Source organism: Sus scrofa, chromosome 13 (genome assembly GCF_054392235.1).
Source record: "Sus scrofa isolate SSC_HxYL_T2T_F1_AM1 chromosome 13, Sscrofa_HxYL_maternal_Yorkshire_Landrace_v2.0, whole genome shotgun sequence".
Taxonomy (NCBI): domain Eukaryota; kingdom Metazoa; phylum Chordata; class Mammalia; order Artiodactyla; family Suidae; genus Sus; species Sus scrofa.
Window position 1 is genome coordinate 153,434,478 of NC_139395.1, and position 26,406 is coordinate 153,460,883.

Below are 26,406 nucleotides of genomic sequence, written 5' to 3' on the forward strand. Positions count from 1 at the left end.
CATTGCCTACCCATTCCAAAGGCAATAGTTTGTATCTATTAACCCCAAATTTCCAGTCCCTCCCATGAGAACAGCTTTTTTAAATGTTGGGGAAAATCTCCATAGTCATTGCTCAATCAAAATTTAGAATTTGCATTTAACTCATAAATGCCTAAGGACCATTCTGAGTTTTTCATGTGCGTATACATAAAATACATATGTATGTGGCATGGGGATTTTTTGTTTTGTTTTGGGGTGTTTTTAATACATTTACCAAAACAAAAACAGCATTTCACAACCATGCATAAGCCTATGTTCCTGGGATTCCATAATTTTAAGCAATATAAGAAATCATTTCTAGTTAAACTGAAATTTTTTAAGTCTTAACATTTCAAAAAAAAATAATTTTGTAATTAATTGGACAACTTAAATATAATGTGAACAATTTAAATTGGACAATATTTAAAGCAGCCTATCAGAATCAGTATCCACATCTACAGTCATATAAATGGAGTTTATATTCAAAACCCCTGAAAGGGAAATTTTGTCGCTACTAACAACCTCCCCACCCAAATGAAAAAATTAGAAAAATTCTAAAATGTTTCAATAAGCCAAGTGAGACTTAGTTAAATGGACATTTAAAGGTTCTATTCCTTTACAAGAAGTTGAAATCCCTGTGCTATATTGACTGAAATGCCATGATACATGGAAACCTAATCAGATAGTATGTTGGCAATTGAGGATCTGCAGGAATAAATGTAGTAAACAAACTTTTGTAATCTAAACTTGATCCGCAGGGGTTTGTTTGTTTGCATTTTGTCTTTTTAGGGCTGCACTTGTAGCACATGGAGCTTTCCAGGCTAGGGGTCTAATTGGAGCTATAGCCGCTGGCCTACACCACAGCCACAGCAATGCGGGATCCGAGCCACATCTGTAAACTACACCACAGCTCGTGTTAACGCTGGATCCTTAACCCACTGAGTGGGGCCAGGGATCGAACCCACAATCTCATGGTTACTAGTCAGGTTCGTTAACCACTGAGCCATGATGGGAACTCCGATTCTGCATGTTTTTTCTTTACCCCAACCCACTCTTACATGTAGTCTGTCTTCTCACTATTTGGGTTACTGGTTCAGCAGAAGGCATGAAAAACAATAATTTTGTCATAATCAGAGTGTTATTCAACCGTATATTGTTTGCTTTATTGTAAATATTGGTGAGTAGTGGTCAATAGTTTTATATCCATTTATGTGGAAAAAATATATTCAAAATATCTGTAGCTTTACTTAATGATAGGTTGGATTTTCTAACCAATAAATCTATTGGAAGTATTCTGAACCTATTCACATTTCTAATTATTTTACTGTTAGAATAAATTTGCTGAATAATCTCTTGTTCATGCTTTCCGTATGTTTCCAAGTATCAAACATATTCTCTAAGTTGCTATGAGTCCACACTAGATAGTTTATTTCTTTTAGTTCTTCTTGGTTTGGAAATCTCCCCACTAATTTTATCATGTATTTATTCTCTCTGGATTTTCTTCATCTATGTTATTTTCTTCAGGTTTACAAGATAATTATTAATACCACATAAAGAGTAGAAAAAACATTACCTTCTTTGTCCTCAATACTTTTTCTGTCGCTGTTGAGCACTTTTCTGACTATTTTGGCTGTAGCATCACACAACATCAATATCTTCATTAAAAGAGTCCAAAATTAGGAGTTCCCATTGTGGCTCAGCAGGTTAAGAACCTGACATAGTGTCCGTGAGGACACAGATTTGCTCCCTTCTCTTGCTCAGTGGGTTGAGGATCCAGCATTGACACAAGCTGCAGCATAGGTCGCAGATGTGGCTCAGATTCGGTGTTGCTGTGGCTGTGATGTAGGCCAGCTGCTGCAGCTCTGATTTGACCCCTAGCCTGGGAAATTCCATATGCCACAGGTGCAGCCTTAAAAAGAAAAAAACAAAAACGAAAAACAAAGAGTCCACAATTAGTATTATAATTTGGAATTTGAACTAATTCAACTAACTTCAAGACCCACGCCCTTTCCAGTATACTACACTAATCAGAAAACATTAACTGTAAATATAATTTTAATCCTATTTTTCATTAGTGTACTTTCTAATATTTGCTTACACAAAAGCTTAACAACCAGTTTGTTGGGAGCGGCTCCACTGGATGCCTCAGATAATTTTCCTACAGTCACTGCCCAGGAGCTTATCATTTCATGACAGCAAAAAGTGGTGCCATTTACAAACTTAGAAATTTCAGTCTTTATTCCCTTATCTAGATATAAATTGTAAAAGTAGTAGTAGCCCAAATCCAAAATTTATTCTCATGGGTATTATTGCTCAAACTCATCTACTCAGTGAGGCATCTGCTGCTAAGCATTTAGTTTATCACTAATAGAACATCCCATGCTTTCCTACCACATGCCAGACTATCTTTTTGATAGGTTTTATTGCTAAGCCCTGATAAATACTATTTGAAAGTCTAAGTAAATTATATTTATTGGCACTGCTCATACACACATGAATATAACCCTTCAAGAATAATGGTGGAGTTCCCGTCATGGCTCAGCGGTAAGGAATCTGAGTAGTATCCATGAGGACACAGGTTCAATTCCTGCCTCCGCTCAGGGAGTTAAGTATCTGGCACTGCCATGAGCTGTAGTGCAGATCATAGATGTGGCTTGGATCTGGTGTTGCTATAGCTATGGCGCAGGCCAGCATCTGCAGCTCCAATTTGATCCCTAGCCTGGGAACTTCCATATGCTGAGAGTAAGGCCCTAAAAAGACCCAAAAAATAAATAAATAAATAATGGTTAACCTCCACCATGCACCAAATACTGTGCTAGGTATTATCTTATTTAATTCTGAAACTCTGAAATGTAGATATTATTACCATTTTTACATACAACAAAACTGAGGCTAAGAGGTTAGAGAATGTTCCCAAAGTTACAATATGTATCTAAGTGGTGGAGGCCAGAATTCAAACCAGGTTTTTCCAAAGCCTCAGCAAATGAATAATCATCATTACCCAAGTACCTAAAGATAGAATACTACTTTCTCCCAGGTAACACTGATTTGAGTGTTTGTTATAAATTAGGTCCACCCTGAAAGGGATTAAGAGGTACAAACCTCCAGTGATATAATAAATTATAAGGTTATCATATACAGCATAAGGAACATGGTCAATGATATTGTAACAACTTTGTATGGAGACAGATGGCTACTAAACTTATCATGGTGATCATTACATAATGCATGCAAATGCCAAATCATCATGTAGTACACCTGAAACGAAGATAATATTGAATGTCAACTATGCTTCAACAAATAATGTCATGTTAAAATATATTTAACCATCCTTACAAATTATCATTTGTATCTTCAGAGCCTTACTTGTTAAAAAGATTATAACGATATTTACATTTAGTGAATGAATGAAAGCTGGAACCATTATGTAAAATTGCTACTGAAAAAACTGTATTTTTCACATATCTATCAATTTAGGGGCATTTCATAATTTTAATAAAAAACGATACACTGGTTGAATTTATTGCTTCATTATAGATAAATGAGCTCAGCAACTTAAAGTGAATTGTCTAAAGCTACAAAGTAAATAGAAAAGTTGAAATTAATATATGTATTTGTGTTCTACTTCATTATGAAGCTTAAACATGAATATATTTTTAAACAATAGAAACAAGTTATTTTTCAATCTTCGTGAGGAAAAATATATCTTTATATGTAATGCTGACAATTAAAATAAAAATAAACTTTTGTTTGCAATTAGAAATGTACACTTTTTTAAAAATAAAAAACTAATTAGGTTCACCTGCCCTGTATGAAAGTCAGATCTACCATCCCTCACTCTGAGTCCATAAGAGTCAGGATCATATGGTAAAATGAACCTAACCTCAAGGACAATGACTGGTTTTATTTTAATAAATCTAGAAAGGTTCTGTCTATTTCAAAAAGAAGACTAAAACTAAGGGTTGAAAACCTTTCTAATGTCTGCCACAGGACTAGAAGTGTGTTCAAACATCTAGGTTTAGTGTGGTTATTGTTGTTGTTTTGTTTATTTTCATTCTTGTAATTGGATCATCCAATTCTCTAATTCTGAAGATACAATTCCACCATTTGGGAAATTTTTGTAAATAAAAGGCTTTGAAGCACCTATAAAGTGTTTTTCAAAGGCTGTTTGTTATTTATTTATTTGGGGGCTCACCCTTAAAAAGAGACCTTATACCCAAGTTATATGAAAAAATATTCTCAAGCAAATTTGTATAATCTAAAACCTTGTAGTTAAAAAAAAAAAAAAAACTAATACTAAGACTAATGCATACCTGAGAAAGAAGAGGAAAGGAGAGGGAAGATATTATGTGAGAGAAAGGCATGGAGAAACCAGATAAGAACTATATCATACTTTTGGAAAATGGGACTGAAGCAGAGAAACTGCACAGCTGTCTCACTGTGGTAAGCCTTGGACCACAAATTATGATAAAGAATAAACAAGGTACACAAAGATCTGTCTGCACATATCTCCTCTGTTTACTCTATCAATTGGATATTAATTCTGCTTAATAAAACCCCTCTTAAAAATGTAAATATAGCCTTAGAGAGTTAAACCTATTGGTTCTTCAAACCTTTACTGTGAGTTAGTAATAATTAGATTGTGTATAACTTAAGTAAACTTGGAAAACGTGAGTTTTAATTGAGTGTTCTAATTGAAACATGAAACACTTCAGAAAAAAACTGCAACAACAACAACAAAGATCTCTGAACAGTCTAAAGACAGAATGAGAAAGGTGGAGGGATGAGACTAAGGAAGGGCAGGGCTAGGAAGAGGAAGTGAAAAAATACCTACTTTACAATTTTGCCACAGAAAAATAAGAGGTTTATGGTTCGATGATCTCAAAGTTTCCTTCCCACTCTGTAATTCTATGAGGACTATTATGTAAAGAATGAATGTTTTACATACCAAATCATAATATACTATCTTTTCCTTTCTGGAATCTAAACCATCCAACTATTAAAGTAAAAGAGCTCCAATTTCTACCTCAACAACATGAAAGAGAAGTATATCAAAACTACTTCCCCAGGACAAACAAAAGGAGAAATCATAAGCAGTAAATGTCTTTCTAGTATATTAATAACACACCCTTCAAAACTTTGATAGTATTTGAAAACTGATTGAATGAAATTGGGGGTCCAAAAGAGACACAGATTATTAGAATGATCCAGAATCTCTCTCCAGGAACACACTAAATAACACCCTCATCAGTCAGAGACATCAAAAATGAAGACAGGAAAGAACATTTCCCCACCAACCTCAAGGCATTCACCTCCTCCTGCATAATAATAGTTCGGCCCTTGCCCTCTTCCATTTGTCACCTTATTACAGTTGTCGCTAGAATAACACGGGTCTGAACTGCGCAGGTCCAGTTATACGTGGGTTTTTTTTCAATAAATAGTTTATATTTTCATCTTCAGATCTTTAACGTAGTGTGGGGAAATGCTTGTGTCTGATTAGAGATCACAACACAGGTAATTAAAAGAACTAGGTTAAGAGTCCTGATTCTACCCAAAAGGTTTCAGCTTCTTAGGTGAGTCCGGTATCAATTCCTTCGTTTTTGAGGCAGAGATAGGAATACGTGGATATTGCACTGCTTGGGGTCGACGCCCCTATTCCCTGCTTTGTTCAAGGGTCTACTGAATTTTCCTTTCCACCTCTGCATGATCCGCCAGTTACGTCTCTCTCCATCCATAGTCACCCCGCAGCCTTTCTCCACAAGTGGCCCTTCCTACCTGTTGGTCTCACTTAAATCTCTCTGCCCAGAATTACCCACACCTGCTCCACCCAGGTGCTTGCACCGACCCTTCCGGACTCGGGGTATGGCAGTGGACTGCGCTGGGCACCCCATTCTCCCGCAGAGTCAGCAGTCTGTGCGAACACGACTTGGAGAGGGTTGTTCTTTCGCACCCCCATACCCAGAGCTTCCCCCTTTCCCCCGGGGTCGTCCTCACTCACAGCGCACAGTGTGGAAGGCGCAGCGCGGCTGCTTCTCAAAACTCTCGCCTAACTTGAGAACCCGCTCGCGGCTGTCAATACGCGAGGGTCTCCCTGCTCCATTCATTATTCTCCTCGGTCTCTGAACTGCCTCCGCCAGCAGCGCTCACCACCAGCTGCCAACTCAGCCTGAAACATCTGCACTTGCAGCCGCCTACGCAGCCAAAAAAGACTCCGCCCCGCGCCCGGGGAGCGTGGCCCCCACAGGATGCCTCTCGCGTGTTGATTGGCTGCCGCCTTAGGAGTGCCCGCCCCTTGGCCCCGAGGCTCCGGGTCCCGCAGCCGAGCCCCTCCCCCTTCTCACGTTGGGACGCACGCAGCCCCGGGAGGCTATGGTTCTGAGGTACACGGCAGGAGCTGTGTGCTGCTGAGGAGGAACGCGAAACGGAGCGAGGTAGCCTACGTGAGGCGGCGGCTAGGGAAGGAGAATGTCCAGGGTGCCGGGAGGCCTGGACTCCAAGCTTATGGGCCAAGTGACCCGACTTGCAGGAGCTCTAAAAGGAGAATCGGCCTGCTCCACGCCTTTCTGTGGAGATCTGGTGTGGAAACTGAGGCGGGGGAGGGGCGGAACCTGGACTCCAGGCGCGGCGTCGTGCCCGAGGCCTGGTAGCGCCGAAGCTGGATCTAGAATCCTGAGTAAAGGAACCAGTGCCCACCGAGCCGTGGTCCTTGGATCTGACTGGAGGCGACGCCGTTACCTCAGCAAGAGTTTTCTGACCTTATGTTCCAGAGCAGGGTCCCAATGGTCAGGTCCCAGAGGGGAGTAGGAGTTGGGGGTTGGAGGGAGTGGAAAAAGAGTTCAGAGTTAGGAACTACAGATATTTAGGATCCCCTGCGGCTGGTTTGCATTTGGTTGCCTTCGTTTATTTTCTTCACAGTGATGCGTGCAGGCAGTAACGACACGGCCCCCACGAAAGACAAGATTCCCAAAAGATCAGGGCCAGAGCTTTTGCTCTGGCTACAGGGTGATAACATTAATAATTGAAAAATAATTTGTCTTTTTTTTTTTTTTTAATCTGTCAAAAGTTCGTGAGTTTAAGGGTAGAGATGAGAGAAGTGCTGTATGAGAAGAGAAACACTCAAGAGAAAGTTTACAAATGGTTGCCATAACACTGGTGGTTTTTCAGGGTAATTGTATAATCAGACTACTCTTTAGTTAACTTATTCCTTTGCCAAATTTATTATTCCAGGCAAGTAGATAAATGTGTCCCCCTCAACCTATCTGCTTGTGTAAATTATACTCTTTTAAGCATACTAAAGCTGTTTCCTGTGGTAGTTAAGCACCTGAGTTCTGGAGCCAGAATCTTTTATGAGTTTGAACCTCAGCTTCATGCTCTACATTGTGACCTTGTGCAAACCAAAGTAAGTATGTTTGTCATTAAAATTAGGGGAAGAGGTAGTACTTACACCTTAGAGTTGTTGAGAGGATTAAATTAGTTAATGCCTGAAAGCATTTTAAACAATTCATGGCATCCAGTAAACGTTCTCCAAATGGTTATTGTTTTTGAGACTTTACTGTCATGCAACGCTTTAGGACCATTCTTGGTGGCTGCCTTCTCTTCCAAATTTTGAATTACTCTAGGAGGTAGGAATTATTATTTTGTTTACTTTATAGAAAATGGCATAAGCCCAGTCCTTTGACTCTCTTTATTCTTATCAGCTGTGTCATCCGTCTGGCATTTAATGTATTTTACATAATAATTGTATTTTACGTATGTGTATGTATGGATGTTGTGTATACTTTTCTTTCCTGACCAGAACATGATGAGGAAATCTGTCCTATGTAAAAGCTTTGTGACCCTTGCATCTAACGAAGGACACTACACGTGTTTGGTGATGTTTCAGTGATGTTTTGTTATGTTAGAGGGCAAGAACAGTGTTTTAAGCCTATTTTACCTTAAGGCTTTCAAACAGAAATCTGAGGTTCCCATTTTATAACCAGGAGAAAAGTAGAGCATCAAGAAATTGAGATTTTGGACACCCAAAATTTGTGCTTTTATTCATTCTTTCAATAATATGTAAGTACATACCACTTGCCAAGCACTTGTCTAGCCTTTGGGTGGGTTAAGGATCCAGCATTGCTGTGAGCTGTGTTGTAGGTCGAAAACGTGGCTTGGATCCCATGTTGCTGTTGCTATGGCATTTGCTGTGGCATAGGTCAGCATCTGTGGCTCCCATTCAACCCCTAGCTTGGGAACTTCCATATGCCACAGGTGGGTGCAGCCCTCAGAAGACCAAAAAAAAAAAGACAAATTCCTGAGGTAATTTATCATAAACAGAAACAGCAGAAGCAATCTGAAATGTCCCTTGGCTATACTTTATATTTAGTTCATTAATCTATTTGTCTACACCTGGGCTAATACAACATAGTTCCCTTTAAATACATATTTAAAGAAAATACACATTCTTGAAGCTTTTCAAGAAGGCAAAACTTATATACCACCCTTGATTTAGAGTGTCTAAGACTGCTTAGTAAAAGGAAATGGACTTTTTGTTTGTTTGTTTTTTGCTTTTTAGGGCTGCATCCGTGGCACATGGAAGTTCCCAGGCTAAGGAGCCAAATTGGAGCTACAGCTGCCGCCCTATGCCACAGCCACAGCCACGTGGGATCTGAGCTGGTCTGCGACCTACACCACAGCTCACAGCAATGCTGAATTCTTTTTTTTTTTTTTCCTTCATTTTTTTAATTACTCAAATGAATTTATCACATCTGTAGTTGTATAATGATTATAACAATCTGATTTCACAGGATTTCCATCCCACAGCCCAAGCACATCCCCCCACCCCCCAAACTGTCTCCTCCAGCCATAAGTTTTTCAATGTCTGTGAGTCAGCATCTGTTCTGCAAAGAAATTCAGTCTGTCCTTTTTTCAGATTCCACATGTCAGTGAAAGCATTTGATGTTGGTGTCTCATTGTATGGCTGACTTCACTTAGCATGATAGTTTCTAGATCCATCCATATTGCTAAAAATGCCAGTATTTTGTTCTTTTTAATGGCTGAGTAATATACCATTGTGTATATGTACCACATCTTCTTGATCCACTCCTCTGTCGATGGACATTTAGGTAGTTTCCATGTCTTGGCTATTGTAAATAGTGCTGCAATGAACATTGGAGTACATGTGTCTTTTCGAGTCATTGTTTTCTCTGGATAGATGCCCAGGAGCAGCATTGCTGGATCAAATGGTAGTTCTATTTTTAGTTTTCTGAGGAATCTCCATACCGCTTTCCACAGTGGTTGCACCAATTTACAATCCCACCACCAGTGTAATAGGGTTCCTTTCTCTCCACACCCTCTCCAGCACTTATTGTTTGTGGCCATTCTGGCTGGTGTCAGGTAGTACCTCATAGTGGTTTTGATTTGCATTTCTTTAATAATGAGTGATGTTGAACATCTTTTCATGTGTTTTTTGGCCATCTGTATGTCTTCTTTGGAGACCTGTCTGTTTAGATCTTCTGCCCATTGTTTGATGGGGTTGTTTTTTTGGTATGGAGCTGCAGAAGGTGTTTATAAATTTTGGAGATGAATCCCTTGTCAGTTGATGCACTGGCAATGATGTTCTCCCATTCTGTGGGTTGTCTTTTTGTTTTGTTGAGGGTTTCCTTTGCCGTGCAGAAACTTTTAAGCTTGATTAGGTCCCATTTGTTTCTTTTTGTTTTTGCTGTCATTACTCTAGGAGGTGGATCTGAGAAGATGCTGCTGTCATTTATGTCAGAGAGTGTTTGGCCTATGTGTTCCTCTAAGAGTTTTATAGGGTCTGGTCTTATATCTAGGTCTTTCATCCATTTGGAGTTTATTTTTGCGTATAGTGTTAGGGAGTGTTCTAATTTCATTCTTTTCCCTGTGGCTGTCCAGTTTTCCCAGCACCACTTACTGAACAAGCTTTCCTTTCTCCATTGTGTGTTCTGGCCTCCTTGGTCATAGATGTAGGAGCATGGGTTGAATTCTGGGCTTTCTATCCTGTTCCACTGATCTCTACTTCTGTCTTTGTGCCAGTACCATACGCTTTTGATGATCGTTGCTTTGTAGTAGAGTCTGAAGTCCGGGAGCCTGATTCCTCCAGCTCCATTTTTCTTTTTCAAGATGTCTTTGGCTATTCTGGGTCTTTTGTGCTTCCAAACAAACTTTAACATATTTTGTTCGAGTTCTTTGAAAAATGTCCTTGGTAATTTGATAGAGATTGCATTGGATCTGTAGATTGCCTTAGGTAGTATAGTCATTTTTATAATATTAACTCTTCCAATCCACAAGCATGATACGTCTTTCCATCTATTTGTGTCATCTTTGATTTCTTTCATCAGTGTCTTATAGTTGTTAGAGTATAGGTCTTTTGTCTCTTTAGGTAGGTTTCCTCCTAGGTATTTTATTCTTTTGGATGCAGTGGTAAATGGGATTGCTTCCCTAATTTCTTTTTCTGCTCTTTCATTGTTAGTGTATAGAAATGCTGTCAATTTCTGTGTATTAATTTTGTATCCTGCGACAAGCTAACTTTACATCTAAAGCAGCTCAAGAGAGAAGAACAGACAAGACCTAAAGTTAGTAGAAGGAAATAATTCATAAAGATCAGAGCAGAAATAGATGAAATAGAAACAAAGAAAACCATAGAAAAGATCAATGAAACGAAAAGCTGGTTCTTTGAAAAGATCAACAAAATTGATAAACCCCTAGCCAGACTTATCAAGCAAAAAAGAGAGAGGACTCAAATCAATAAAATTAGAAATGAAAAAGGAGAGGTAACAACAGACATCATAGAAATACAAAGGATCATAAGAGACTGCTAAATGCTGGATTCTTAACCCACTGATCTGGGCCAGCAATCGAACCGGCATCCTCATGGATACTAGTCGATTTCCTTAGCGCTGAGCCATGGCAGGAACTCCCAACCTCAGGAATTTATGACAACTATGTGAATTTGTTCTTTTTTCACCAATGTGTAACTTCATCTAACTAAAAATTTAATTAGCTTCCTTTCTTACATCATTTACAAATATGTCTTACATGTGAGGATTGAAGATATAAAGTTGTAAGTAAATGAAAATACAAGAAACAAAACCGTAAAAAAACAGTAGAAAAAAATATGAGAATATATTTTAGCTTTTAGTGTAGGGAGGACCTTTCTAAGCATGACACCAAAGGTAGGAAGTAAAGGTTGTTATACTTGACTACATAAAAATTGGAAAACTATGGTAAATCCATAATCAAACTTTAAAAAATAAATGTCAGATGAGAAAGTTTTATAGTCAATATAGAAGATAAAGTATATGAAAAGCTTAAAGCTTCTATAAAAGTAAGAAAAGCCATAGAAAAATTGAGGGATGTTAATAGACAATATATAAAAGAAATGGCCAGTGAACATGGAATGTGTCTCACCTCTTTAATAATCGAAGAAATAGAAATTAAAACAAGATGATACCATTTTTCAACTAGCAGATTGGCAAAAATGAAAAATATAATGTACTAGTGAAGATATAGTAAAATGAACACCCTCATATTGCTGTTGCTGAAAATATAAACACCCATTGTGGAGAAAACTTTTATATCTAGTCAAAAATTTGAAGATGTATATATCCTGCCTCCAGTCGTCATCTGACTTTAAGGGAAATTCATCCTACAAAGTATTTCCATGAGTAAAGACATGTATCTTAATATTCATTGCAGCATTGTTTGTAATAGCACATGCTCTGAATGACTTCCAATAGAGATAATGTTTAAATATATATATATATATATATATATATATATTTGTCTTTTTGCCATCTCTTGCGGCGTATGGAGGTTCCCAGGCTAGGGGTCAAATCAGAGCCATAGCGGCCAGCCTATGCCAGAGCCACAGCAATGAGGGATCTAAGCCGCATCTGCACCCTATACCACAGCTCCTCACGGCAACGCCCAATCCCCAACCCACTGGGCAAGGCCAGAGATTGAACCCGCAACCTCATGGTTCCCAGTCGGATTCGTTAACCACTGCGCCACGACGGGAACTGCCTGTTTAAGTAGGTTTTGGTGCACTCTTTCTTACAAAGGAAGCATAGCATAATACATCTGTTGGATATAATAACTATATCCACTCTCTTACAAAATCATATGCCTACTATGCACCAAGATTTGTGCTGGCCTTTCTTTAAAAATATTTCCAGAAAGCTTGTTTATTGATGATTCATATTTTACTAATAAGGAATGATTTTTGTCTTTTGTCCTTTTAGGGCCTCACCTGTGGCATATGGAGATTCCCAGGTTAGGGGTCAAATTAGAGCTGTAGCCGCTGGCCTACACCACAGCCACAGCAACGTCAGATCCGAGCCACATCTGCGACCTACACCTCAGCACATAGCATCGCTGGATCCTTAACCCACTGGGCGAGGACAGGGATTGAATATGTGTCTTCATGGATGCTAGTCAGATTCGGTTCCACTGAGCCACAATGGGAACTCCAAGGAATAATTTTTGGATGACTGTATTATGGCCAACTCTTCAACAGAAAGGATGAATTGTGGTACCAGTTATGATGAATAATAGCTTAAAAAGTGAGAAGTAGGTCATTTGGGAATATATTTTGTGTTTTTCATTCTTTTACATGGGAGGGCATATAATGAACATTATAATTAAAATTGGAGTCAGATTGATGTGGATTTGAATAATGACTCCACTCCAAGCTGGTAGGACCATGTCAAGTTTCTTAACTTCTTCAAGCTTTACTTTTTTCAATCTATAAAGTGGAGATGATTACAGGCTCTATCTCCTAGTCCTTTTGTGAGGACTAAATAAAATAATGTATATGAAAGCATTTAGCATAGTACTTAGTTCATAGTAATTGAATATAGGTTAGCTTTTATTAGTTATAAGTAAAGATCATACTTTTAAGAAATGATATCTTTGAGTTTGAGTGCCTTAAATTCAAACTTTTTGTATAAAAAGTTTTAGCAACAAATTGAATTGGGTTGTGGATTTAAAAAAAAATTAAGACAATTGGTTTTATTTACTATGCTATTGATAAACAAGCTCTAGTTATCTTAAAACATTTTAGAGTTGTGTGTTGGGGAATCCCCAAGACCAACTCCAGGTTAAGTGATTTGCTAGGAGGCTCCTCGTTCTTAAGATATAATCACACTCATGGCTATGATTTATTGCAGTGATAGGCTACAAAGCAAAATTGGCAAAGGGAAAAGGCACATGAGGTGAAATTCAGAGGGAAACAGGTGCAAAGTTGCTAGTGTCCTCTCGCACTGGAGGCACATAGAACATGCTTAATTCCTCCTGCAATGAATTATAATAACTTGTTGAAGTATTGTCTACTGGGGAGCTCACTAGAGACTTAGTGACCAGAGTCTTTGTTGGAGGATAGTCATGTAGGCATCCTCTGCTACCACATACCAGAATTCTAAACTTCAGGAAAGAAAGCAGGTGTTCAGTATTCATACATTGTTTTTACAAACAGTTTAGGCCCAGTGGGCCACTCTTATTAGGAAATTGGTGGAAACCCTCCTGAAATCAAAGTTCCTAGATACCAGCCAAGGCCCGGCCTTATAAGGAGCCGTTTAAAAAGGATTAACAGTCTTAGGCCTGTGTTAGCTCTTTTCTGCACACACAGTTTCTCTTTTACGATAAAAGAAAGTTAACTCTAATGTAAGATTGTTGGACAGATTAGAGAGAATGAATGTGAAGCACCAAGCACAATTTCTTACTCTTAGTGCCCAATAAAGAGTATCTACTGTAGCTGTTATGGTAAGGTGTAAGGGTCTATAGCTCTTTTCAAGATACGCTAATTAGAAAAATCAGAATAAATGAGAAGAATCTACATTTCACCTCTCAAAACAAGCAGAGCTGTTTTCATTTATATATATATATATATATATATATATATTATGTTTTTTTTTTATTATTTTGTTTTTGGCTGTGTCATGCAATGGCTTGATGTGGCATCTCAGTTCCCAGACAAGGGATTGAACCCAGGCCACGATGGTGAAAGTGCTGAATTCTGACCACTGGACAACTAGGGAATTCCTTCATTTATATTTCAAATGTTATTTAGAGGGTAAATATTTTAGGGCTATTTGACCTTTATTTTTCCGATTTTGTTAAAATACAGGTGATATGAGAAATGAAGCCAACAGGTACAGACCCAAGGATTTTATCTCTAGCTGCTGAAGTTGCAAAAAGTCCTGAGCAGAATGTCCCTGTTATACTGTTGAAGTTAAAAGGTAGGGAAATCCTTTTATGATTGGCTGATACTGTTTAAGCAACAATACAATTCCATCAGAGAGAGGCACAGTTTTAGAATTTGTTTTTAATTTTGACAGTGAAAGTTTTGATAAAGCAGTGATTTCTTTTTCCTTTTTAATGTAGTTTTAGCTATTCAACCTGTAAAAATACAGATAGCTCTTGGATTTATTGAGCAAAAATAAGCATATCTTATTTCCTTTTGCCTTAGAAATAATAAACAACACACCTTTAGGAAGCTCAGAGTTGAAGAAAATCAAACAAGATATATACTGTTATGACCTGATGCAGTATTGCCTCTTGGTCCTCAGTCAAGATTGTTCTCGAATCCAGGGTGGTTGGACTACAATTTCCCAGCTTACACAGATATTAAGGTAAAATGAAGTAATAAGTCAGCTTCTTGAGGGATATAGTAGTAGATTATTTTCAACATTTGCATCCTTTCCTGTATCTGCCTAATGAACATTGACAACATCCTATAGTAGGTTGTGGTTGTAACTATTATTGTTCCTGTTTTTATGAGTATTTCACTACCTAAACTTTTGCTTCATAAGCTCTCTGAAGATGGTGGTCTTATCTTTTGCTCACCACTGAATTCCAAGTGCCTAATAGATTTTTTATTGACTAAGGAATATTGGAGAAATAAAAAGATCAATACACTGGCTCTGTACTGGAAAAACTACAATAGAGATGGGATGACAGGTAGATTTATCATACAAGACAGGATGAAAAAAGTGCTGGAATGGAAAGCATAAACAAAGTGCTATAAGAGAACAGATACAGAAACTATACGTTTTATAATATAATGATATATCTGTCTCAACTGTCAATAAAATTTAGAAGTAGCATTTACTGATCTACTGCCATGCTAGAAATTAGGAGAAAGAGATCAAAATCTTTTTTTTGGAAGGAGGCATTAAAATAAGTGAGAGGAGTTCCCGTCGTGGCGCAGTGGTTAACGAATCCGACTAGGAACCATGAGGTTGCGGGTTCGGTCCCTGCCCTTGCTCAGTGGGTTAACGATCCGGCGTTGCCGTGAGCTGTGGTGTAGGTTGCAGACGCAGCTCGGATCCCGCATTGCTGTGGCTCTGGCATAGGCCGGTGGCTACAGCTCCGATTCAACCCCTAGCCTGGGAACCTCCATATGCAGCGGGAGCGGCCCAAGAAATAGCAACAACAACAACAACAACAAAAGACAAAAAGACAAAAAAAAAAAAAATTAGTGAGATATTATCAGTATCTAAGCCACTTCCTAATTAAGTAACTGAAAATAGATTTTACTAATGGGATCTTAGCTTTCGAAACTTGATAGTCATAATTCATTACTAGATAATGGCCAGATTCAAGGTATACAGTTAGGAAGCACAGTTAACAAATGTACGTAATATTTTTTATATATTAATTTTCAAGATTAATTATTTCCTTAAGTAAATAAAGTCTGCATCTTTACTTTGTTAAGATGTATTAGCTGATGATAATACTGATTGAGCTAGGCTCTCAGAAGTAGAATACACATCTTATGAAATCCCCATGTTAGTGAATGTATAAAAAACATAATATCAATAATGTTCTCAATCAGAATGGATACTCTTAGCAACCATAGCACCCGGGCCAGGGATCAAACCTGTGCCATAGCAGTGACCTGAGCCACAGCAGTGACAGTGCTGGGTCCTTAACCATTAGGCTACCAGGGAACTCCCCAAAGTAGGTACTCGTGATTAACTTTCGAAACCATAAAAATGAGAGAAACTGCTATGTGTGAGTGTAAGTCTATTGACTTTAGGAATTTATAAGCAAAAAAGAAAAGACACATTGAGCATTAGTTAAGTTTTTAGCATATTTAGTGTGTAGTCACTGTTGGTTAGCAGTGTCTGCACATTTTGTGGAAAAGCCTCATACAGCAGTAATTAAGTCATTAGAGAAAACACTTAGAAACCATTCTTGGACTGGGAATTTTTTTTTTTTTTTTTTTTTGGTAGTAGTCTCCGCAAATATTTTTTATTATTGAGACTTTTAAATATACTTAATTAATATCAAGGAAGTGGCTTTATGTGTGGTTTTAAGAGGACTCATTTCTCTAAATGACCTTCTCTCTTTTAGTATTATAGAGTGTTCTTACTAGAGCTTTGCTGTTTCCCCTTCTGATGTAGGAAATATGCAATCAGATATTTTGCAGATTTTAGAAAAGTATATCTATTAGAAAGAATAGATATAAAACTAGAGTGTTTGATTTCCTAATCTGTCCCTTGAAACTAATACTATCCTAGATGGTTTTCAGCTATCAGATGTCCAAAACGTACGTTAACGCAATTGTTATTCCTCTCAAAGTATTCTATTGCTTTTGGAATGTTTTGTTTCCTGAAGGAGTGACAAGTAGGTTTTTAGGACTTAGGAGTCCTAGCTCTGAATACAGGCAAAGTCCACACCACTATTTACTCTCCTAAAAAGGTGTTAATGCTAATTTTCCAGCGAAAGTTCTTTATTGGCTTGGCAACAAGAGAAAGATAGTAAAATTTCCTGTTAATGCACAGTTTTTATGGAAGCTTTATCATTCAACTAAAATTTATAACTAATACAAATTGAGTCACAAATTTGTGTTCTTAATTTCAGCCATTGCTGTGTGGGCTTGGAGCCAGGAGAAGATGCAGAGGAATTTTACAATGAATTACTTCCATCAGCTGCAGAGAATTTTCTGGTTTTGGGGAGGCAGCTGCAAACATGTTTCATCAATGCAGCTAAGGTATGTGTATTTATTTAGAGTTCTCTATTGTATGGTCAAAACAGTTTAATTCTTGAGAAGATATTCCACATTGTTTTTCAGAGGTGCAGCATTTGGCTGAAAGTACAATTTGATAATACTTTCTAAAGAAAAAAAATTAAAATTAAAAAAAAGGAGTTCCCCTTTGTGGCTCAATGGTAACAAACCCAACTAGTATCCATGAGGATGTGGGTTTGATCCCTGGCCCCCCTTAGTGGGTTAAGGATCTGGTGTTGCCATGAGCTGCAGTGTAGCGGCTTGAATCTGATGTTGCTGTGGCTGTGGCATAGGCTGGCAGCTACAGCTCCTGTTGGACTCCTACCTGGGAACTTCCACATGCTGCCACAGGTGTGGCCCTGAAAAGCAAAAACAAACAAAAAAACAAAAACCTTCTAAAGCTATAGTCAAAAAAAAATAAATCTTAAAGTGCTGACTGAGGTATACTGAATGACAGTATGTTTTTTGAAGGATCTGCTTTACTACTCAATTTCAAGCAGTACCCAGAGATGTTCATTTCCATAGCATATTCTTAAAACATAAGCTAGATCTTCTACTTAAATTAACAACAGAGGAAAGTATTGTTCTCTAGGCCCAAGGCTTTTTTAGCTCCAGTGGTGAAGAGTAAAGGTGAAATTTCTATATCATCTTTAAAATCCTTTCTAGGCAAAATATTTCAACCCAAATAGGTTTCATTACAATTCAGCAAGTATTTCTTGGATGAATTGTGCTGATAATATATGTACCCTTTTTTTTGACCTTTGAATTATTTAGAAGTATGTGGCTTAATTTCTAAATATTTAAGGATTTTCCTGATGTTTTATTGCTATCAATTTCTAATTTAATTATCTTATTATCAGATAACATACTCTGTCATTTCATTTTTGAAATTTTTACAGACTTGTTTTATGGCCCTCTGTATGTTTTATATTGGTGAATGTTCCATTAAAAGCACTCCTTGCTTTGCATGTTGTCTTAAATGAAACTATGATATCAGCACCATGTAAAGATTTTGATATATATACGTTTTGTGTTAACATGATATCATGCAAAAGCAAGGACTCCCTGCATACCTGAATGTGAACTCTGCAATAGTTGTGTGTAATGCTCTGTAAATGTCAATTAGATCAGTTTGGTTAAAGAATTTATAAGGAGCGATAAGTCTGCAAGGCTGAAACTCCTTTACTTTGGAAGAGTTCTTGACTATGTGTACATTTAGGCCCACTGCCACATCAGAAGTTGAGCAGATACCCAAATTTTTTGTGAATTATGAAGGGAAATAACTTGTCATTATGGACACTAATTTCCATTTGAGATGCTTTTCATATATAAGAGATAGACACAGTCTTGCATTTAAAGAACTCTCAGGTGGGAGTTCTGTGATGGCTCAGAGGGTTGAGGATCCTGCATTGTCACTGCTGTGGCTCACGTTGCTTCTGTGGCAAGGGTTCAGTCCATGGCCTGGGAACTTTCGCATGCCATGGGCAGGGCCAAAAGAAAACCAAACCAAAACAAACAAACAAAAAAACCCAAAACCTCCCAGGCTAATAAAGTAGATATTTAGATATTGCTTAAAGAAAACCTAAGACAGGTGTATTATTTTTTACATGGGCCTCTTTTTACTAAATTTTTCCATTAAAAAAAATGAAAAGACAACCCACAGAATGGGAGGAAAATCTTTGCAAATGATGCAACAGACAGGGGCCTAATATGAAAAGTATACAAACAACTCATACAACTCAGCAACAAAAAGACAACCCATTCAAAAAATGGGCAGAAGTCCTAAATAGCCAGTTCTCCAAAGAAGAACAGATGGCTGACAGGCTCATGAAAAAATGCTCAACATCACTAATTTTTAGTGAAATGCAAATCAAAACTACAACCACCTCAAACCAGTCAGAATGGCCATCATTAACAAGTCAGCAAATAACAAATGCTGGAGAGGATGTGGAGAAAAGGGTACCCTCCTTCACTGTAATTTGGTACAACCACTATGAAAAATGGTATGGAGGTACTCCAGAAAACTAAATATAGTTTATCCCACTCCTGGGTATATGTCCAGACAAAACTTTCATTGAAAAAGATACATGCACCCCTATGTTCATTGTAACGCTGTTCAACAATAGCCAAGACATGGAAACAGCCAAAATGTCCATTGACTGATGAATGGATTAAGAAGATGTGTTACATATATACAGTGGAATACTACTCTGCCATTAAAAAGATAAACTGTTTGCTATTTGCAGCAACATGGATGGAACTAGAGACTCTCATACTAAGTGAAATAAGCCAGAAAGAAAAAGACAGATACCATATGATATCACTTATTGTGAAATCTAAAATATGGCACAGATGATCCTATCTACAAAACAGAAACAGATCATGGCCAAGGAGAGCAGACCTGTGGTTCCCAGAGGGATGTAGGAGGGTGTGGGATGGACAGGCAGTTTGGCATTTTTGGATGCCAACTGTTGTAGTGTGGCCCTACTGTACAGCACAAGGAACTGTGTGTGATTGGGTCACTTTCCTGTACAACAGAAATTGAAGAAACATTGTAAATCAACTATACTTTAATAAAATAAATAATTAAAAATGAATTAAATTTTTATTTTATATTGTACTATAGTTGATTTGCAATGTTTGTGTTAGTTTTGGGTATACAGCAAAGTGATTCAGTTATACATATAACCATTCTTTTTTAGATTATTTTCCCATATAGGTTATTAGAGAATATTGAGTGGAGTTCCCTCTGTTATACAGTATATCCTTGTTGATTTTCTGTTTTATGTATAGTAGTGTGTATATGTTACTCTCAAATTCTTAATTTATCCCCCCCCCCACCTTTCCCCTTTGGTAACTGTAGTTTATTTATTTTCTAACTCTGTGAGTCTATTTCTGTTTTGTAAATAAGTTTGTTTTTTAAGATTCCATATATAAGTGATAGCATATGATATTGTCTTTCTCTTTGACTTCACTTAGTATGATAGCTCTAGGTACATCCATGTTGCTGCAAATGGCATCATTTCATTCTTCTGTATGGCTGAGCAATATTCAATTGTATATATGAACCACATGTTCTTTATCCATTCTTCTCTCAGTGGACATTTAGGTTGCTTTCATGTCTTGGCTGTTGTATATAGCTCTGCAGTGAACATTAGGGGGAATGTATCTTTTGGAATTAATGTTTTCTTCAGATATATGCTCAGGAGTGGGAGTGGCATTGCTGGATTGTATGATAGTTCTGTTTTTATTTTTTCAGGAGCTTCTATACTGTTGTCCGTAATACTTATACCAATTTACATTGCCCCCCACAGCAGTGTAGGAGGGTTCTCTTTCCTTCATGCCCTTGCCAGCGTTTGTTTGTAGACTTCTTGATGTTGGCCATTCTGACCTATGAGGGAGGGTACCTCATTATAGTTTTTGATTTGCATTTCTCTAATAATTACCCATGTTGAGCATCTTTTGATGTGCCTTTTGGCCATATGTATGTCTCTTTAGCCATCTGTATGTCTTCTTCAGAGAAATGTCTATTTAGATCGTCAGCCAATTTTTTTGAAGAGGTTGTTTATTTTTTGATATGGAGTTTCATGAGCTGTTTGTATAGTTTGGAAATTAATCCTTTGTCCATCGCTTTGTTTGCAAATATTTTCTGCCATTCTGTGGGTTGTATTTTCATTTTTTTATGGTTTTCTTTGCTTTGAAAAAGCTTTGAGCTTTAATTAGGCCCCATTTATTTATTTTTGTTTTTATTTTCATTACTCTAGGAGGTGGATCCAAAAAGATACTGCTGAAATGTATATCAAAGAGTGCTCTGCCCATGTTTTCCTCTAAGAATTTTATAGTATCCGGTCTTAGGTCTTTAATCTATTTTAAGTTTTTTGTGTGTGTGGTGTGAGAGAATATTGTTTGTTGTTTTTATTTTTGGGGTTTTTTTTTGTCTTTTTTTTAGGGCTGCACCCACAGCATATGGAGGTTCCCAGGCTAGGAGTCTAATTGGAACTGTTGCTGCCAGCCTACGCCAGAGCCACAGCAATGCAGATCCAAGCCACGTCTGTGACATACACCACAGCTCATAGCAACTCCGGATCCTTAACCCACTGAGCAAGGCCAGGGATCAAACCCACAACCTCATGGTTCCTAGTTGGATTCGCTTCCACTGCACCATGATGGGAACTCTGTATTTTTGCATCTTATATTCACCAGTGATGTTGGCCTGTAATTTTCTTTTTTTGTAGTATCTTTGTCTGGTTTTGGTATCAGGGTGGTGGTGGCCTCATAGAGTGAGTGTGGAAGTGTTCCTTCCTCTGCAATTTTTTGGAATAGTGTCAGAAGGATGGGTGTTAACTGTTCTCTAAATGTTTGAGAGAGTTCGCCTGTGAAGCCATCTGGTCCTGGACATTTGTTTTTTGAAATTTTTTAATCACAGTTTCAGTTTCAGTAGTTGTGATTGATCAGTTCCTATTTTCTGTTTCTTCCTGGCTCAATCTTGGGAGATTGTACCTTTCTAAGAATTGGTCTGTTTCTTCTAGGTTGTCCGTTTTATTGGCATATAGTTACTTGTAGTCATCTCTAATGATCCTTTGTATTTCTGTGGTCAGTTGTAACTTCTGCCATTTCATTTTTTTTTAAGTTTTATTGAAGTATAGTTAATTTACAAGGCTGTGATTATTTCTGCTATACAGCAAAGTGACCCAGACATACATACACACATATCTATTCTGTCTGGTTCTTTTCCCACATAGATTGTCACAGCATACTGGGTGGACTTCTCTGTGCTATATAGCATGTCTCCGTTGGCCAGTTGTTCCATATACCTCAGTATGCATATGCCTATCCCAAACCTTTTCATTTCCAATTATATTGATTTGAGTCCTCTCCCTTTGTTTCTTGATGAGTATGGCTAAGGATTTATCAATTTTGTTTATTTTTTTAAAGAACCAGCTTTAATTTCATTGATATTTTCTGTTTTCTTTGTGTCTGTTTATTTCTGTTCTGATATTTATTTATTTATTTATTTATTTATTTTGTCTTTTTGCCTTTTCTTGGTCCGCTCCCACAGCACATGGAGGTTCCCAGGCTAGGGGTCTAATCGGAGCTGTAGCTGCCAGCCTACGCCAGAGCCAGAGCAACGCAGGATCCGAGCCACATATACGACCTACACCACAGCTCACGGCAACACCGGATCATTAACCCACTGAGCAAGGCCAGGGATCGAACCCGCAACTTCATGGTTCCTAGTCAAATTTGTTAACCACTGCGCCATGACAAGAACTCCTGTTCTGATATTTATGACTTCTTTCCTTCTACTAGCTTTGGGATCTGGTTTGTTCTTCTTTTTCTAGTTGCTTTAGGTATAAGGCTAGGTTGTTTATTTGAGATTTTTCTTATTTCCCGAGGTAAGATTGTATTGCTATAAACTTCTCTCTTAGAACTGCTTTTGCTGTGCCCATAGGTTTTGGATCATTGTATTTTCATTTTCATTTGTCTCCAGATAGTTTTTTTATTTCCACTTTGATTTCTTCAGTGATCAATTGCTTGTTTAGTAGTATGTTAACTAGCCTCTACATGTGTGTGGTTTTTGCAGTTTTTTTCTTATAGAAAATTTCTAATCCTACAACATAGTGGTCAGAAAAGATGCTTGATATGTTTTCAATTTTCATAAATTTACTGAGGCTTGCTTTGTACTCAAGCATGTGATCTATCCTGGAGAATGTTCTTGTGCACTTGAAAAGAATGTGTTCTGCCACTTTTGGATGGAATGTTCTATAAATATCAATTAAGTCCATCTGTTCTAATGTGTCAGCCCTATATTGTTGATTTTCTGTCTGGATGAGCTGTCCATTACTCTATGTGAAGTGTTAAAATCGCATGCTGGAGTTCCTGTCGTGGTGCAGTGGTTAACGAATCCGACTAGGAACCATGAGGTTGTGGGTTCGGTCCCTGCCCTTGCTCAGTGGGTTAACGATCCGGTGTTGCCGTGAGCTGTGGTGTAGGTTGCAGACGCGGCTCGGATCCCGCGTTGCTGTGGCTCTGGCGTAGGCCAATGGCTACAGCTCCGATTGGACCCCTAGCCTGGGAATCTCCATGTGCCGCGGAAGCGGCCCAAGAAATAGCAAAAAGACAAAAAAAAAAAAAAAAAAAACACCATGCTATTATTGTATTATTGTCAGTTTCTCCTTTTATGACTGTTAGCATTTGCCTTATATCTTGCTCCTGTGTTGGGTGCATATATATTTATTATTGTTATGTCTTCTTGGATTGATCTCTTGATCATTATGTAGTGTCCTTCTTTGTATTTTACAGCAGTCTTTATTTTAAAATCTGTTTTGTCTGATAAACATATTGCTTCTACAACTTTCTTTTGCTTTCTATTTGCGTGGAATACTTTTTTTCCAATCCCCTCACTTTCAGGCTGCATGTGTCTCTAGATCTGAAGTGAGTCTCTTGTAGACAGCGTATAAAATACAGATCTTGTTTTTGGTATTTATTCATCCAAATGTCTTTTTGTTGGAGCATTTAATCCATTGACATTTAAGGTGATTATCAATATGTATCTTCTTATCATTTTGTTAGTCATTTTGGATTTGTTTTTGTAGGTCTTTTTTTCTTCCCTTTCTCTTTTGTTCTCTTCTCTTGTGATTTGATGACTATCTTTAACATTGTGTTTGGATTGCTTTTTCTTTTTGTATGTGTATCTACTGTAGATTTTTGGTTTGTGGTTACCATGAAGTTTTGATGTAATAGTCTAGATTGATCTATCTATCTTCTTATCTGTCTACACAATATTATTTTATGTTGCTCGTCTCTGAATTTCAAATGCATTTTCAATAACCTGCATTTATATTCTCTTCATGACTACAGGTTTTTATAGCATTTTGCTTGTGTCTGTGGCCTTTTCTTTTCCTTTTAAAGAAGTTCCTTTAGCATTTTTTGTAAAGCCGAATTCGCTTAGGTTTTGATTGTGTACAAAGCTTTAGATTTCTTCATCGAATCTGAACAAAAGCCTTACTGGGTAGAGTATTCTTGGTTGTAGGTTTTTGCCATTTATCACTTTAAGTATATCATGCCCTCTCCCTTATGGCCTATAAAGTTTATGCTGAAAAATCAGCTGATAACCTTATGAAGATTCCCTTGTATATTATTTGTTGCTTTTCCCTTGTGGCTTTTAATATTTCCTCTTTGTCTTTAATTTTTGTCAGTTTAATTAATATGTGTCTTAGCACGTTCATCTTGGATTTTTCTTTTTTGTTGTTGTTGAAAAAGCGCTTTTAATGTTGTGCTGAGGAGTAGATTGTCTCCTTCAGGGTTTTTTTGTTTTTTGTTTCTTTTTTTTTTTGGTTTTGTTTTTTTTTTTTTTTTTTTTTCCCACTGTACAGCAAGGGGGTCAGGTTATCCTTACATGTATACATTACAATTACACTTTTTCCCCCACCTGGATTTTTCTTGTATGAGATTCACTGCACTTCTTCAACCTGAGTGAGTGTTTCCTTTCTCATGTTAGGGAAGTTTTTAGCTATTATCTCTTCAAATATTTTCTCAGGCCCTTACTCTCTTCTTCTTCTGAGACCCCTATAATGCCAGTGTTAGTGCATTTAATTTTGTCCCAGAGGTCTGTTAAACTGTCCTCATTTCTTTTCAGTCTTCTTTCTTTATTCTGATCTGCCACAGTTACTTCCACCAAACTGTCTTTGAGCTCATTGCTTCCTTCTTCTAGCCTCATTTATTCTGCTATTGATTTCTTCTAGTGTATTTTTTCATTTCAGTCATTATATTATTCATCTCTTTGTATTTATTCTTTAAATATTCTAGCTCTTTGTTAAACATTTCTTGTGTCTTCTCTGTCTGTGCCTCTGTTTTTTCCCTGAGCTCTTGAATCACCTTTACTCTATCACTACTCTGAATTCTTTTTCAAATGGATTGCTTATCTCCACTTCACTTAGTTGTTCTTCTGGGATTGTATCTTTTTCTTTTGTGTAGGACATATTTCTCTGCTGTCTCATTTTGTCTTTGTTTGTAGTTTCTGTTCCACAGGCTGCAGCGTTTTGGTTCCTCTTGCTTATGCTCTCTGCTCCCCTGGTGGGTGAGGCTGACCCAGGGGCTTTGCAAGCTTCCTGTGGGAGGGTTAGGCTGGGTCTTGTCTGATGGGCAAGGCCAAGTCAGGGGTTGTGTTTAGAGGCTTCTCTGGGCTCAGAATGACTTTCGGCTGCTTGTCTATGAATGAGTATGTCAGTGTTCCCACATGGTTGTTTGGCCTGAGGTATCCCAGCACTGAAGTCTGAGGGCTGTTGCATGGGACCAGGTCTCTGTGCCAAAATCATGACCTCTAAAAGTGCTCATGCCAGTGAATATTCCCCAGGAGCTCCACCACCAGTGTCCATACTCCCACAGTGAGCCACAACCAACCCACACTCTCTAGAAAACCCTCTGAGATCCACAGGTAGGTCTGGTCCAGGCTCCAGTGGAGTCACTGCTTTACTCTGTGTCCCAGTGTATATGATACCTTGTGTGTGCCCTCCACACGTGGTGTCTTTGTTCCCCCAGTCCTGTGGAGCTCCTGCACTCAAGCCCTAACTGAGTTCAAAGCCATATGCTCTGGAAGTTCCTCCCCTTGAAACCAGACTCCCAGGCTGGGGAGCCTGACATGGGGCTCAGAAACCTCATTCCTGTGGGAGAAAGTCTGTGATAAAATTATTTTCCAGTTTGTAGGACACCCACTCCAGGAATATGGAAACTGCTTATTTCATGAGTGTGACTTTCCTACCATCTCCTTGTGATTTCCTCTTTGTCTTTGGATGTAGAATATCTTTTTTGGTAGGTGCCAGTCTTTTTTATTGATGGTTGTTTAGTAGTTACTTGTCATTTTGATGTTTTTGTGAAAGGAGTTCAAGTCCTTTTATTCCATTATCTTGTCTCCTTAAACTCTCTGATGTATTTTTAATTAAAAAAACAATAAAAATTATTGAGTGATATATACAGCAATATGAACAGCGAAGTAGTGGGGTAAGAAAAGTATTGTTGGCAGAGAATTTAACTTAGTGGTGGATTATATAGGTCACAAATGCCATTTCTAGCATCTCCATTTAAATATTGAGAGATGCTAGCAGTAAATAAATGTTTACCTATTTGTTAGACTTAATTCCGTTTAGGTCAATTAAACCATCATAAACTATGGAAGTTGTGTTTGACTTGATTTCTTTTTCTTGCTGTGCAACAAGCTATGAGTTCTTAGTCACATCACTTCAATTTCATCATACCTCAGTTTCCTGCTTTGTAAAATAAATTTCTATCTCATGAATAGCTCAGACCATAATGAATGCTTTATGTTTTCTTCAAGATCTTTTATTTAATATTCCCCACTTTAGGGCAATAATAATTAT

At 37.8% G+C, this 26,406-nt stretch overlaps 2 protein-coding genes across 10 annotated transcripts in view; one reads left to right on the top strand and one right to left on the bottom strand.

Moving 5' to 3' along the window:
- EAF2 (ELL associated factor 2) overlaps nucleotides 1–6,232 on the bottom strand; it is a 42,821-nt gene extending 36,589 nt beyond the window's left edge. Inside the window, 1 exon segment of the mRNA NM_001445009.1 lies at nucleotides 6,017–6,232. Coding sequence (NP_001431938.1) covers nucleotides 6,017–6,122 — 106 coding nt within the window. The 5' untranslated portion in view covers nucleotides 6,123–6,232.
- A 107-nt stretch (nucleotides 6,233–6,339) lies between these two features.
- The window catches only part of IQCB1 (IQ motif containing B1), a 59,520-nt gene continuing 39,453 nt past the window's right edge, over nucleotides 6,340–26,406 (top strand). For 2 of the 9 annotated variants that reach the window (XM_021070272.2, XM_084991051.1), the window contains exons 1-4: nucleotides 6,340–6,449; nucleotides 14,144–14,255; nucleotides 14,486–14,648; nucleotides 16,885–17,014. In XM_021070272.2, coding sequence (XP_020925931.2) covers nucleotides 14,156–14,255; nucleotides 14,486–14,648; nucleotides 16,885–17,014 — 393 coding nt within the window. In that variant the 5' untranslated portion in view covers nucleotides 6,340–6,449; nucleotides 14,144–14,155. Of the gene's footprint in view, nucleotides 7,184–7,331; nucleotides 8,074–14,143; nucleotides 14,256–14,485; nucleotides 14,649–16,884; nucleotides 17,015–26,406 lie in introns of those variants that run through there. The other 7 variants (XM_084991049.1, XM_084991050.1, XM_084991046.1 and 4 more) reach the window with 7 other exon arrangements.